Source organism: Dunckerocampus dactyliophorus, chromosome 7 (genome assembly GCF_027744805.1).
Source record: "Dunckerocampus dactyliophorus isolate RoL2022-P2 chromosome 7, RoL_Ddac_1.1, whole genome shotgun sequence".
NCBI lineage: Eukaryota > Metazoa > Chordata > Actinopteri > Syngnathiformes > Syngnathidae > Dunckerocampus > Dunckerocampus dactyliophorus.
The window spans coordinates 6,005,816-6,022,466 of NC_072825.1; the positions used below are offsets into that span (position 1 = coordinate 6,005,816).

At 41.1% G+C, this 16,651-nt stretch overlaps 1 protein-coding gene across 5 annotated transcripts in view; it reads right to left on the bottom strand.

Moving 5' to 3' along the window:
* eva1ba (eva-1 homolog Ba (C. elegans)) overlaps positions 1–16,651 on the bottom strand; it is a 39,413-nt gene that overhangs the window by 15,295 nt on the left and 7,467 nt on the right. For 2 of the 5 annotated variants that reach the window (XM_054780844.1, XM_054780847.1), the window contains 2 exons: positions 16,066–16,182; positions 440–464 (listed from right to left, as the gene is read on the bottom strand). Coding sequence is in view for 2 of the 5 variants with exons in the window: in XM_054780847.1 (XP_054636822.1) it covers positions 440–464; positions 16,066–16,182 (142 nt within the window). In the remaining 3 variants the exon portion in view is untranslated. Of the gene's footprint in view, positions 1–439; positions 465–5,775; positions 6,395–16,065; positions 16,458–16,651 lie in introns of those variants that run through there. The other 3 variants (XM_054780843.1, XM_054780846.1, XM_054780848.1) reach the window with 2 other exon arrangements.

Genomic DNA, 16,651 nt, shown 5'->3' on the forward strand with positions numbered 1-16,651 from the left:
CATGGAGCAGCGCGTTCTGCATTACGCTCCTTTGTGCCGTATCACCTGTGAATCTTTTGAGGAACTGTGATGTGGAAGCTCACCTTGTTTTAAAGTTACACACTCAAGAAATGGAAAAAGGGAGTGTTTTAGGGAGCGCATACATTTAATGAAAACAAGGGAAGCTTTTAGGGAGTGCATGCATTTGATTAAAAAATAGCGATTTAGGCAGTGCATACATTTGATGAAAAAAATTGCGATTTAGGGAGTGCATACATTTGCACTAAAAAAAGGGAAGGTTTTAGGAAGTGTAACACATTTGATGAAAAAAGGGAGTGTTTTAGGAAGTGCATTCATTTGCTATAAAAGGAGCGGTTTAGGGAGTGCAATCATTGATGATCTGGTTCTCTGGTTCAAAGCAAAGCAGAAAATGATACATGGTGCTTTTACTGTCACTTACTTGATGGTGGTTCACTTCCTGGTTCCTGCAGAAGGAGGAAAGGTGATAATTAGTATGAACAAGCAATGAGAGTGTCCTAATTACAGGGCACCGTCTGCTGTTGAGTTTTCCTGGATTGGATTATGCTTGACAAAGAGGTACGGCCTGCTTCTTACTGTAAATACTTATCACACACACCCTGATAAGCAGTTGTGGAGTGTTCAGGAAGTAAGACGGGGGTTAGATGATTGTGGAGGGTCCGTCTACAGGTGAGGACTGAATGAGAGATTTGAACAAGATAGCGCTCGCTCACCAGGCTCAGGAACAAAAGGCCGCCATGTTTAACCCGTGATAATATTTGCAGGGCTTTTCATGAGTCGCCCACTCGTTCTCCAAACATTGCTTGTTGTTCTGCGCTGCGAAGAGAGTGCGTGAGGAACCCCAGGGTGAGAAAAGCCCTGACAAAAGGAGCGATTGTCTGGCGTAGATACAGCATCATGACAAAAAACATCAGATTGACAGGAAATTAAACGCTCACGAGAACAAAAACTCCAATGTATGACTCACTTGTGCAAAAAAATTGAGTAGGGCTTCCTGAGAGAATTAACCAATCTCTCTTAAATCAGAAACACACACTGCTATCAAACTGCAAACACGTGTTGCAGAGAACCTTGGCTTGTGTCGAGTGACAGCAAAGTTGTGAAAAAGTACATGTGGAGCGACAAGGAAAGCAGAACAAAATGTTTCTTTCACATTGGCACCAACAAACATGATGAAGAATGTCCTTGGAAAAACGGTCCATGGCTCTCATCTCCACACCTTAGCTCCAGCACAAGAAAACACATGTCTCTGGCCCTCGTGCCCCCACCCCACCCCCCACAAAAATCACAGCGGAGGCATCTGCCAACAGCTCTTTATGAGACAGATGAGATCTCGGAGCAGGGAACTCCCGTGCACGGAATCTGTGTTGCAATCATAAACTCTTCTCCATCTGCATGTAGGAGTGATCAATCACATGAACACAAGCGTCCTTTCAAAGTGCACATGATTTCTGTTGTAAAAGTAGTGTTTTAGATACGGCCCTTGAATAGAGACAAATATTTCTGACATCTTGTGTCTCCTGTCTTTATTGGGATGGTTGGACAAACAGATGGACAGATAGACGGATGGAAGAATGATTGAGATGGATGGATGAATTGTTGGGTGGAACACTGACTAAATCAGGAGTGTCCAAACTGTTTCCAGCGAGGGCCACATACTGAAAAATGAGGGATGCAAGCGCCACTTTGATATTTATTAAACCAACACATAGAGATGTGCTAAGAAGCTGTATGCAGCTCAACAAAAAAAACACATTTCATCTTAGTGATACACAGTAGGTGAAATGCTACTAAAAATGACGTTATTTCCATAATAATACCAGTTTCTTCTTGTAAAATTGCGAATTTTGTTGTTCATTCGATTATGACTTTTTTCTTAATATTTTGACTTTATTCCTGTAAAATTACAGCTGTTTTTTTTCCATTTCTCCTGTTTTTTAAAAATTATTTTCCAACTATTTCATTGCAGCTTTCCTTTTGTGAATTTTCCCATATTATTATATTATATTATAATATTGCTATATTATAATATAACATATATAATATTATCCCCATTATATGTTTTATGTTTTTTTTTTAAATAATGTAAATAATGTATTTTTTTCTTTATTTCAGCATTGTTACTAAAATGATATTTTTCCTCATGTTTCTCTTAAAATTTTTTACCACTAGAAAAAAAAATTATCTTAATATTTTGACTTTGCTCTGGTAAAATTTCTGTTGTTTTCTGTTCCTGATGGGTTTTTTTTTTTTTATAATTTTCAAATATTTCAACTTTCGTCTTGTATATTTTCTTCTCCTAATATTTTATTCTCATTTTATAAATTTTCCCCCAACCTAAGTTTCCAAAAATGACAACTTTATTCATTGTTTTTTACCTTAAAAAAAGTCTTGAATATTTCAACTTCATGCTTCTAAATGACATTTTTCCTTATACTATTACTTGTGAAATGACGTCTTTTTTTCCTTGCTAGATTACTAAGTCTTTTCTTAATATTTTGACTTTTGATTGATTTCCCCATTTTTGCGGCGGCTGTTTTTTTTTTTTTAATTTCCTTGTTAAATTACATTTTTAGACTGTGCTGCGTGCCGATAAAATCACAGTCGCGGGCCGCAAATGGCCTCCGGGCTGCATTTGAACACCCCTGGACTAGACGAGTGGACGCTTAGCTGGAAGAATGAGTAGATGGATGGAAGGATGGACGATTGGATGGAATATTTATTAAAAGGATGGATGGACTGAAGGATTATTAGAAGGATAGATGACAAGTCAACATCCATCCATCAGAGGGATGACTAGGTGAACGGCTGAATGCTTGCATGGAAGAATGATTAGATGGATGGACGGATGGACGATTGAATGGAAGATTTATTAAATGGATGCACAGAAGAATGATTTGACGTACAGATGGTCGGATGGAATGCTGACTAGATAGATGGATGATTAGTTCAATGGCTGAATGGTTGGATGGAAAAATGATGAGATGGATGAATGGCCGGGTGACTGGATCGCAGAATGGTTAGATGGATGGATGATTAAGCCTCATGGGTGGTGGGAAGAATGATGACGTGGATAGATGGATGGATGGAAGAATGATGGATTGAAGATTGATTTGATATATGGATGGATGAAAACATGATTAGATGGTTGAATGGATCGATGATGGGTGATTAGATTGATGGATGGTTGGATGATGGATCGATGTATGAAAGAAAAATGGAAGGGTGGTTGAAAGAATGATTAGATAGATGAATAGATGGATAGAATGATGATAGATGGATGTTGGAAAAATGATAAGGATAGATGAGCGGATGGACGATGAGGTTGATGGAGGAAGGATTGATGACTACGCAGACTATGATGCCACTGTGTGTAGAAATGTTCTGGTTCGTGTGGAACTGTGGTTCTACAGGAGCAAATGATGGGCTCTCTTCCCCGGTGACGTTTACATCCCACAATAAGCAGGGACAATGATGCATTTATGGTTTCCTTCATATAAATGCTCAAATTCACAGCAGCCTTTACCGATGTTGCTATTTCAGGACGGCAAGTAAAAACATTGGACAAGTTTCAAGTTTCAGTCTACGGTACAACAAAAGAGCATTATGGGAAAAGGAGACGAGGCAGACGTTAAGAGTGACTGCTGATGACACACAACACGATACAGTAAAGCATTCAATGGCTACTTTTGCAAGAAATAAAAAATCATCTGACACATAAAAAAGTTTGAAGTGGCTATGTTGCGACAATTAAATGAAAGCGGAGCTGGCAGTTGGCGTGTTTGGACGGTTGCAGCAGAGAACATTACAGGGCCCTGGCCACCGCCGCTAACACTTACACAGTGTCAAATTGGAGGCTGACACCAAAAACAGCCAGGGTAGCAATTATGGTTTGATAAAGGCATCACTCCCAGAAGCAAACTGGAGCCTGGAGTTTTGTTTGTGTGCGCTGAACCAACTCACATAAACACTCAAGACACAGGAAGACATACAGCAAGGAGGCCAAGAGCAGCTGCTGACTCTGAGTGTCCTTTGCTTTTAGCCACCATATTTAGGCTAATCCACTTCATTGCCCTCATCCATCAAGTCTCTTGTTTAGAGAGACGGACACGCTCCTCCAACAGTTGAACAAAACACCCAAACACAATGACAACTCTTCATTTGTCATGCAAGGGGGGGCGGAATAGAAAACTGACAACACAACACAACAAGTATTTAACAAGTCTAGGGGCCTCCCACCAACGCCCCACACCACACCACCCACATCTTAATGGATGACATAAATATATGAACAATAAACTCCAACAATACAAGGAGCAAAGAACAAAATCACAAGCAAACTGTGTGTGTACAATAAAACCTAATTTATCATATCAATAACTTAGCAATAACCACATTGTTTCCATGAGAATTTGATTAGATTTTCTGCAATTCCAACTGTACAGGGATTACTTACGGAATTAGGACACACTTTTGTGTTTTTATGACAAAACTGACTTAAAGCACAGCATTTGTGTGAGTGAATTTAAGAAGATGACAGATCTTTTTTGTCACATGTACAATGCACGACAAAATGTGTCTTCTGGATTTGACCCATCCACTTGAGGAGCGGTGAACAGCTGTCATACAGTACCCGAGGACCGGATCCGGGTCATAGGTCAGCATCTTGGTCAGTGAAGTTGAACATCCGTGTGGGGGCAGGTTGGGTGAAGAGTGACTGAGATGGAGGAAGCAGGGTTTGAACTGAAAACCCTGCGGTTCCCTGGACGACCCGCTCTGCCGCCCCAAAGAATCCTGTTTCGGCCTGGTCTTGAACCAGAGACCTTTTGTGTTTAGCATGCACTAGCGATCGATCGGCGGCAATTGAATTAATTAATTAATTTTGGGGTCTCGGTGATCGGCCAATCCTTACATATGAAACTGATCGTATCCACCTATCTTATCTACCTGTGCAAAGGTCTGGAAGTCAGCCACTGTCCCCTTTTGCTCTGACAGACTGACAGCTAGCAATCGAGCGTAAAGCTGAAGCTAGCCGGAGCAAAGAGCCAGGCTGTGGTCCACTGTTAACGCTTATGAGCAGTGAAAATAGCAAAGCTACTGTAACCAAAGGTTTCAGGATGCCTGCTGATGTCGTCATGGCAATGGACGATCAGCCATTTTCAATCTCTGTGCACTTTATTTTTGGTAAGAGCATCAAATCATGTCTATTGAGTAAACTGTGTAAACCTGCAAGTTTGATTTGTTTTTAAAATGTGAAAAATTATGGACTAAAGGAACTGATATTAATTTACTAGTTTGGACAGCAATTTTCTAAACTTTTCATTTATATTTGAGAGAACTACCTCACGTGCAGGTAAAACAACACGTTTGTATCGTTTCACAAGTATTGTTCCATGTTTTGCAACAAAATAACATTGGAACATTGAAGGTCAATGGTTTATGGATGAAGGTGTCAATTATTAAAAAAATAAAAGACTGCATTGGGCGAAATTGGAAACGGTAGGTCAGGCTTTTCAAAGATTGGTGATCGGACAGAAAATTGCAATCGGTGCGCCCCTACTTTTCCGTGTTAGGTGAACATGTTCACCACTACACTATGGAAACTGGAAAAGTTAGGGGCTCCCATTGCACAAAAGCAACTTTGATTTTCCCGTTTTTAGCTAGGTGCATTGCTATTATCCTTCTCAACCTCAAACTCGTATTTAAATACGGTGGAAACAAAGGAAAAATTTAGCTTTTCCTAATGCGATCAACTAAAAACGTGTTAAAATAAATGACTTGAGTAGTTATGAAAAATAGGCACCTAACATGGTAGCATAAGGGTAAGCGTAGGAACATGTGATGCAACCAAGAAATATCCCAAATGATAGGTCACATTTAGCAAAAGTTGACGCAACTTCCGGAAGGGCCTGCCTCGTTGTTGCATCTCCGTGCAAGATAACAAGATTCTGCATTTTTGAAGTTTCTACTTAATTAAGTGTGTCAAAATGAATGTGTGGCTACTAGAAATGGAGGTGCTCCAAAAAATACACTTCTCACCGACAGACGGGAACAAACAATCAGTGATGTCTTTCATGACAAATCTGTGACATGACTCGTGTGGTCTCCTATAAACGTACAGAGAATGCCGTCTCTTTTTGTTGCTTTGCTTGCTGTGTGTGTTGTGAAGCAGATCTCGTGCTCTCATCCCAGTGTTCACGCTGGAATCGACATCAAATTCACCGTGACATCAGAGCCTCTTCACAGTCAAAGAGGATTCTTGTTGACGCGAAAGGATCTTCCTCGTGCCTCCGGCCTTGCGAGCGTGTCGTGACTCTGTTCTGGCATAAAGTCTGTTCGCTGTGATCATCTTGTGATGTCATCTCTCTTTCTCCTCCTGAACAAAAGATGTTTTTTCTGCTTTACACGAAGGGTTCATGAAGTGCACAGAAAAAAAACCCAAGAGATTTTTAACGTGGGAAATTGGCAATACCTACTCAGCCACAAGTACCCCAACAGTGTCCAGAGAACCATAATAGACACTCTGGGCTTTTAACTTCCTCAAAACTCCTGCAATCAGCATAAACACATCCAGAGAGCGAAGCGAGCATCTACTATCCCACACACTACAACTAAAAATACAAGCTGGTATTTACGACTGCTGAGGGCAAGTTGAAGTGAAATCTGGCCTGCACGTAATAACACATCAGAGGGGCGAGGACAACTGCCAATCTGCTTCCTACTAACCTAACTATTTGCCTTTTTCTCTTACAAACTGTAGGAGTGTGCATGAGGGCTGTAATGGGCTTAATAGCATGGTTGCACGCTCAGCTGCTGATGCGAACCGCCGAGCCCAGCCTGGGTTCTTTCTGACTGCCAGTCAAAGTGCAGGTTTAACCTGACAGCACATTTCTCTGAGGACAGGACCCGACAGGCCAGCGAGCCTGGAGAAGAACCAGATGTGAGTTTCAGACTTGTACAAAAAAGTAGTCATTTGTAAAAAGCAACACGGCCTTGGGTGTCAAAAAAGCTCAAATCTCGATGGGTGTAAAGTTAGCTCATAAAAACCAATAAGAAGCACTTGTTTGGATCTGTCATACTCAGAGTGGAACCTCATAGGTCAATTCCAATTTCTTTGGGTATTCTATAAACCATTACCAAATGTACAAGCAATGCTTTGACGAACATTTACTTCTGTCATACAAGTGACAGACAAATTTGTCTGTCCGGGTGTCTTTTTTATTCTCGACAAAACAATATTGTACCGAGCAGGCAGGACACCGGTTTCCTGGGTCTTTTGCTGTGGACATCATCATATCTAGCCGTGTCTCTATTGCTACCCGTCAGTGGTAGCATCAAAAAACTAAAAATAATGGGGGGAAAAAGCTAACCACGCTTATGGAATGAATGAGATGCTCACTGGCTCAAGTCTGGCAAGATTTGTTTAAGTTGTCATTTTTTGTGTGATGTTTACAGACGTGTTTTGTCAAAACTGATGGTGGGATGATGATCCTGAAACCGTGGTATGAGCACCACTGGTGGTACGTGCAGAAACACCAGAGATTTTTCTTTATAATAAAAATACTACTACTAATAATAAAGTAAACTAATAAACTAAACTCCAAATATGTATGACAGTCGCCCAAATACTGACTTATTAACCAAAGATTGACTGAAATTCATTTTTGACTCACCTCATATGCCACAAGCATACAGTATGCTATTGTGTGTTTTTACTTTTGTGAAGCACCTTGGCCACCATTGGGATGTTGTAAGGTGCTATATAAATAAACTTTGATTTGATTTGAAGCAAAAATACAGTAATAGTAATCCTCGTTTATCGCGGTTAATTGGTTCCAGACCCGACCGTGATAAGTGAATTTCCGCAACGTAGGAGTCCTTATTTATAAATGGATTTATAAATGTTTACAACCTTCTAAATATGTTTTTTAACATTATTAGAAACCTCTAGACATGAAATAACAGCCCTATAGTTACCTTTAGACTTGTATTACCCAATATAGTTGGCATAATTTTCTTTGAGTTCCTTGTTTTTTTTCTGAACAGTGTACTTCCTGCGGTGGCTCTTGTCTCATCCAACTCATCCATGAATACTACATATTACGTCTTTGAATGTGTCTTCTTAATGCCTTATATTTGTATTTTTGTTCATTTAGCCATTTTTAGGCTTGAAAATGCTTAATTCAGGCCAAGAATATGGACATTTTCATTAAATATGCATATTTTTGACTAATAATATGCTGTAGTCAACCGCGAAACAGCAATAATGTAGTAATTCATTTATTTTGAAAAACCGTGATGGAGTGAAGCCGCGAAATTCAAACCGCATAGTGGCAAGGCACAACTGTACTTGCAAAGCTAAATATTTTCGGGGTGGTATTTGGTGTAAAAAGACAGATGGTTGCTTTAAGTATGATCATAGTACAAGATGAAACAGAAGCCGTAGTATTCATGCTGAAATATGCCCTCTGTTGTGAAATGGATGCGCAAAAACACCACTTTATCCACTCTTTTATGACATTGTATTCGCCAGGCATCTGCTTCCTGCCCCCTGAAGTTTAAGCCCCATGTAATCATTCAACACGAGTGGACTTCCTGTCGCCACCCTGCCAACCCAATCTTCCCCCCCACCAAGCAATCTGCTTCTGCTGGGAATTGTTGACTCATGGTCTAGTGAAACAACACTTTAGGGGTCGGAGGTATCCATCTGCACTGGTCCACCGCCCGTGTAGGGGAACAAACCCCTGCAGTTTTGGTCAACACGCATCCGCACTTGTGATAACAACCTGGCTAGCTCTTTATCAGAACATTCACTAAACAGTGTCAAAGAGAGTGAGGGAACAACTTGGAATGGTGGAAGAATAAATGACATCAGAAGGTACACCAAGCTACGGATCTCAGGTCTCAGATGACCTTTGCTTGTTTGAACAGAAAAACCAACCGTGTGACATCTGTTCGGTTGCAGTCGAAAGAAAACTGCATGTTTCCAACATGGTCGTCTGTCAGCATCTCAGTCTTCACAGCGCCAACCCAGCCCCGACCTGCTTGCTTCCACGCAGAACTTTTCAATGATTTACGCCTCCCCGTGAGCAGTCGGGGCAAGAGCTGACATGCAAGGGACACTTTTTCCTCATCTTTTCCAAAGCGCCGCAACATCCAGTGAGCTAACCCTTCCCCAGAGCCCTGTCGGGGATATATTTACACCATTCAAAAGGAGAGATCATGAAATATTTGATACATTTTTGGCCTGCGCACGAAAAATCTGGCTCTATAAGCTCTCTACGGTTATAAAACAGCATCATTGCATTTTTCGGTGTACAATGTCAAGTCATTAGGTCAGTACACTCTTGATACTTGACTTTGGGAGCATAACCTGTAAAAGGTGGAAACAGTTAGCTTGGAGTCCAGTAAGTAGTCCGAGGGGGAACGTTAGAGTAGATTGTGCCTTGGGGAATGCAAGTGGACTCCTACTGTACCCCTACCTCTGACAGTAAAATAAAACTGGATTTTAATCTTCTGGTCAAAGGAGGACATGCCGCAAAAACACTCGTCCCAGACCCTGTATATGAATGGTGTGCGCTGTTGTTTTTAAAGACCTACTGCAAAAAAGCTCTTCAAATATCGTCTATATAGAGGGTCCCCGACCACCTGATCATAATAAATAAGATAAATTAGATCGCAATACCACGACACCCGCTCCCTCACCTGGAGGTTTGTGGGAAGATGAGCCGGTCGTGCTCGTCATAAAGCATTGCTGTTTTTAAGGATATATTACAAAGATTCTCTTTATGACGGAAGAGCTTCCGTGTTAAAAATCTGTTGGAAAAAATTGTCAGTTTTAAGTTCTAAGCGGATCAGTTCGTCTTATATTGCCATCTGATTTCCTCATTTGCTCTTTCTACTCACTAAGCTTCCAGAAAATTTGGTGTGTCTCAATGGGAATGTAATGTAATGCATGGCGAGTAGATGATGTATGGAGCTCCACTGAGACGAGAGTAACAGTCACGGCTCACATGTTAATGCCCTGGGATTTCTAAAACATACATTTGGCATTCATCTGACGAACTAAATGTTTTTACAGACTCTGTGAGTGCTTACTTCACATGCATCAGGCCCTCCAGTGACGCGGGGGCGAACAACACGTGACTCCATCGCCTCTGGAGCTATCAGCCTTATCGCTAGTTGCTGTGTCACGGTGTTTACATGAAGGTCGCATGCTTGATGGCATAGATGGGCAAAGACTCCATCAATCAAGCCCCAAGAAGTTTGATGTGGTTTGATAGGATCATTTTTTATGCCGTGCGGCAGCCTAACATGCTTGCATGATTTGTTAAAGAGATACGGCCTCTGGGGACTGAAAACTATTAGAAATCACCTCCAAGAGATTGACATTCCATCGCCGCAGCTGGAGCGGTGTGATCCTATCCCACCCCCCCGCAGGGACGTCCCCGACCCCCACTTCGCCTCCTCGCTTTCCTGGATTGGAACCCTGTAACATTAGGATGAAACAGGTGTTTAAAACGGGAAATTAGATGCAAAAAAGTAAAAAGTGCATTTAACATTCTTTCGTGAGGATGGCCAAGCGAAATAGTCGATTAACAGCTGCGTTTAAAACCGCTGGGAAGTAAGATATATCCCACTTGGAATTTACCAGGCTTGGCCTAAAGCCTTTCAGTTGAACGTACCAAGAAAAAAAACAAAAAAAAGGCTAATTAGAAAAGCATTCGGAGAGCGCAGACCTTCGCCAAGCACCATAGTTCCCCTCATTTTATGATTTACACCATAAATATTAGTTATTTATTCATTTATTGTTATTTATTCATATTAGTACATTTATTTTATCTACATATATAGATTCCTTGACCACAAAAACATACCATTAGCAACTGGATTCATAATGATATCAAAACTAGTTCAGTAGTTATTCACAAAAATCACATTTTCTGTAACTGTGACGGTTTTCTTGTGGGTCTACAGCAGGGGTCACCAATGTGGTGCCCGCGGGCCTGCTTTTCATTCAGGTTTTCAGTAAATAATGAAAGAACAGTAGAAAGAAATGCATTCTGAAATACAAAATGTGAGTTGTGGACACAAGCATTTTGTTCATGTTCTGGTAAAACAAGCATATTCGCTTTGCTGGAGTTTAAAATAAGCTCTGAAAATAAATGTTACAAAAATGAGTAGCTCTTGGCCATTTTCATTTTGTAAAAGTAGCTCTCACAAAGAAAAACGCTGGTGACCCCTGATATACAGTATCTCCACAGCTTTTGAAAATAAAACTAATCTGTTGGCACACTCCAGATTCCATATATATCTATATATGTGTTTGTTGCATGTTTACAGCTTCATTTGTTGTCTTTCTATGATGAAAATCCCAAAGGTCTCCTGCTTTTCCATATTCTGGATCATATTATCCAGAATTATTCCATCGTCTGCATCTGTCTTTGATATTTTGCAGAACCTCTTGGAAACTTGTCCTGTATTTTTCCCCAAGTGCTCTGACCATTTTTCGTGCAGTTATATGTACAAATGCTGAAAAAGAATCCTTAAAAAAAATTCCTGGATCCAGACGGTGATCCGGATCACCCCCAAAACCTAATCAGTTTTTCCATTTCCCATTTCCGACAATTCCTGAAAATTTGATCCAAATCCATTCAGAACTTTTCAAGTTATTTTGAACACAAACAAACTGACAAACAAACAGATAAACGCCAGCAAAAACATAACCTCCTTGGCAGAGGTAACAATTGTTATAGTAATGGTTCCCAAACTTTTTACACCATGCATCACCTTGATAGATATTTGCCTTGCAACCTCCGCTCGCCATCACGGTTTAGCTTTGAATATGCGGCTTGAACTTGCGGGCTTGTCTGAAATTTCTGCCTTTCCTCTAAACTCCTTGGAGTCTCTGATTTTTTAAATCAGGGTGACTCATGGTTCTGTCACCCAGCACCCAGAAATAGAGCTTTGTTTGGTATAAGAAGGGGTGATGTTTATCTCGGCGTCCTGGCGAGTGAGTTCTCGCTAGGACGTAGCCAAGGAGAAAATAAACTGGCTACAGGGCGATTTAATTTGTGCGACTTAAAAAGAGATTACATGTGCAAGTGTGTATGGAGAATAATAAACACGACTTGAGGGAGCTCATGTAAACATGGAGGACACTTAGTCAGGGTTTCTCAACTCAGCTGCATAAATCTCTTTGGTAAACGTTCTGCTGGATCTTCTTCACTTTTCATGTTAGTTATAGCAAAGGGTGTTCATGGTTATTCCACAAAAGATGTACGAGATTATGACTTGACAACCCTTCACACTCATGCAAACCCCACAGAGAGATGTCCAGAGGCCACTGTGCAGTCCGTGGTTTGATTTTACTTTCACCTTTTGAGGCTTTTTTTGTGAAGCTAAAGCAGTACGAAGTGACCTCGCTTGTTATCAAAGTTAAAAGTGGAAAGTGGAAACATTTGAATGACAAGAATATTAAAAATCCATATTCAATTAAGACAGATTTTTACTACTAAACATGGTGTCCGATGCCTCCACTCGTATGAAGGCTTCCTGATGGTGAAAGTTCGACCCTGGAAAAACAGTCCTGGAATGAATTACTGTATATGGGACCTTAAAGGTACCACAGTGTCAGTGACCGCTCAATCGGGCACACTTGCCAACCAATTGTAATAGATATGAGATACTAGTTTTTAATCTTTTGGATTTTTCTTCAAATACTCATTTGTCTCGTCCATGGTAAAAAAACAACAGTGACTTCAAAGTGACAGTGTCCAATCAGGCACTCACAAAGGGCGCTGCTGCACAGTTGAAAGTGCTCTCAAAAAGCTCAAACGTCTCTTTGGTGTCTGAACTCAATTAAGACAGGAAGAGATGTTATCTGTAATATTCAGGCGTCTGAAACTGCTTCTTTATCCATGTTGTTTCAGCACTTGCGTCACTTCCAGCAAAAATAAAACGATATAGCTTTGAGCCACATTTTCCCCAAATACATTCATAATCTTAGGAAAAAGCGAGCCTGTCAGGTATCTCGGCCACTTCTCGACGACCGTGCAAACCCTGAAATCCAGATTTCAAACTTTGAGTGCGCTGTAAACCATCACTGTCACTGATTTCTTCGTGCAGCAGATGATTCTTATTAGCTATGCTGTACATTTAGTCAACACAAGTACATTGACTGATAGCAGAGTGTGAATGCAGGCAGTAGATTTTATTCCAGCTCCAGACTGAGCAGATGCAGAACATAAACAAAGTATATCTGAGGAATCCAAAGCATGTGCTGCTTTATCATCACTCCCTTACGGTATCTATGAGCTTACACTATCAGCACTGATTGGATTCTTACTATTAGACTATAAGCAGGTTGCAGCGCCATAGTCAAACACTGGTCATGGTAAAGTTTTTCTTTAAAGAAGAAGGAAATGTTCATGTAACAAAAGCAAAATATATGCAGAGCATTATAGTGAGACCGAGCAGGTCAGTCCAGTCCAAATATTTTATCAGTGAATTTTTGTGAAGTTAAGGGCACTTTCAGAGTTGTTTGTAATACTGTAATACTTCATCAGGTACACCTGCAAATTGTAGTGGGATACAGTACACGTACGGTCCGTACGGATTTCTGCGTTAACAGAATCGTGGAATTGGCCAATAAAATCAAAATCCACTGTTTAACGCAGAATCTCATGGAAATTGAGAAAATGTGAATGAAATGCTGCCATTGTGAAGAGAAGACATTTTGTGTTGGGAAGTATTTCCCCGGCGGACCACTCAATTGTGGCAGAATCTTATCACAAACACTAACTCGTCCCACCTCAAACTAAACATGTCAAAATGACGACCTGAAACAATTCGAAACGCCTCTCTTAAAGAGCGTGAATGGAAGCTATAAATCTTGAATGGAATATAAATCTTGCGAAAGTTAAGATAATTCATTTCAGGGTCAGACTCTTATGATGTTGTCCGGACTGATGCATTCGAGACAGCTGGGAAAATAGAAACTATCCTAGTTGTATAGTCACATATTTATCACGATAGGCTACAATTTAGAAAATGTTATTGTTGATAATATCTAATAATATTTATTGATTTACTGTACTGTACAGACTGAAGTTGAAACTGAAACCAGTGGAATGCAACAGAATGGAGAGCAGTGAAGCATACAAGCGTAGTTAAGAGTCAAATTCATACACGTTGGCAGGTCTGCACTAATATCAAAAGTCCTCCCCGCCTCTCATGCCACCTTGACAGTGCACCGTGCCCCCTCCCCATTTTTGAAAATGCCAATTCCAAGACCTCCTGACCCAACTCAAAACTCTAAGCATTAAAATACAGAGTGCCTCCAAACAAGAACATAATCCATTCCGACAAACACATTTCCTGTGTACTTTTAATGTTACAGCCTCACACATGCGCAAATACAGAGCGGCAAACCAAACCATAAACCCCACTGGGACATCGCCCAAGCCAAAGCATGGAGGATTTCACATGTTAACCAGTACTTTGGTCCAGACTTGCAGATTCTTGGCACCACTGGGTGATTTTTTAGAAAGTGGCACTCCACCCATGCCTCACTGAGGCTAAAGACCACAAGACTATGTGGGGTATGTTTGTCATCCCACTCGAGACCTCGCCGCCTCATCCTGACCGGACCGTGCCACAGTCGGCATGAGAGGCCAGTCTGGAATGACTCGGGAAGCCTTTAATGACCACGTCTAAGTGCATCCTGCTTTCTGTGGCAAGTGTGACGGCCACGGCGGAACACAAAAATAGAGAGTCTCAATTGTAAGTTGGCTTTTGTTGCTGACGCTAGAATTTTAGTGGTGGGTGTTGTTATTACACAAACAGCAATTTACTTATCATGCTCAAATGTGTGTTGTGTATTTTGGGGGCAAACATGAAAGGTATTTCCCCGCCTGAACAGGCAATCAAAAGAGAAATGCTGTGCTTCAAGAGCACAAATTAGAAGGGGTGACCTCTGTCTTGCTTTGATATGAGATTAGACAGGATGCGGTAGCTCTCTTTGATTGGAGAAAACATTTACAACTGACTCAAAGGATGAGCAACTCAGCCGCCCACACCAAAGATGAGCGTTTGATGCGGCGGCGAGAGGAAAGCCAAAGGCTGTTTGCCATCAGCAGATGAAGCTGTGGGAGGCCCTGGAGAAAAACTATTGTGTATTGTTGTGCTGGTTTATTTAGCGACATAGTTAAGTCTGGTGCTTTCTCACAGGTGGGCTGTGTTTCTCCTCCTATGTCAGGTGGAATCTGTTGGTGTTCGTACACTTCATCCGTTGCATCGTACAACTTACACTGCAGTCACACAAACAAGGCTCCTGGGTAGTTCTTGAAAGGACTGACGAATCCGAAGCTCACGTGTTGCTGTTGACATTTTGACCCTTAAGACAAAAACAGACCTTCTTGTTTTTGTTGTCGGTTTATGAAAGCGTCTCTGTAGCTGCAGCAAAAATACCAACAGAAAGTGCAGTTGCTTGCAGGCCCTTAAAATACAGTATATGGAAGAACATACTTGTACCTAAATCTCTCTCACTTGCGTGCTGGCTTCCTCCCCTAACAACTGGTTCCTGGGACCTCCCCAGGTGCAAGATCACAAACGGGTCTTACACCACATCACAGCCTGTCATTATTACTTGGCTTTTATGACACCACATTCGAAGGTTCCTTTCACCCAGACTATACTCAACCTCAAAAAACACGTTAAAAGGTCATTAAATTCAGAATTCAACCAATTTCCCGGGGAAAATACACCTCTAAAGTCGTACAAAACTGCAGAGTTTGAACTGCATAATCACTGTTAAGCAAAGATCTGTATCACTGTAACTGTACTTCGACTAAGGATTTTCACAGTCGAATCTGATTCGTTATATTTTGTCCATAGTTGAAAAGTTGTTTTTTTTAAAGAGCACTGCTAATGGCGATCACTAGAAATAAACACATCTTATTTGTAACACTTTCCAACACAAAGAAAAAGGCTAAAACACTGCAACAAATACAACAAATAAACATGGTAGGTGTGCAACAACAGTACCTTTGTTTTTTTAGTGGTAAAGTACAGAAGGCAGTTCCTCTGGTCTTGCCGGTTTCAGACACTCTTCTATCAGCCCGAAGTGTGTGGCGGTCAGCTAGCTCATTGCCCAGGACTCCACTGTGAAAATTATGACATTGCAGTTCAAAAGTCTCATACTGTGGGTAATGTGGATCCAATAAATTCACTAAAGACTACACATTAGCGAGGAAATGCTCAGGAAGGAGAGCCTGTGCGGTGTCAGCTTGAGCTTAGCTCGTATTCCTCCACGCCTTCGGTTACATTCTCGACGCCACTTGCAAGCACTTCCGCCCGGCTGGCTGGTGTGTGTAGACTCCGGTACTCTTCTGGAGAGCTCAGGGACGAGTCAAAGATTGTTGAGAAAAACTCTGGTGCTGCAAAATCCAACATTCAAAAGTTCTTCTTGAGTCTAAAATGTTAAACCAGACCCAATATAAGCAAAATAACTACAAAACTGCAAATCTGGAAGAGACACTGGGCTTTGCTGTGTGTATGCACCATCATCTTGTGTAAGTATAGGTCTTCTGTTAAACACACATCATTTTTAGTTCTTTAGTAACACAAATGA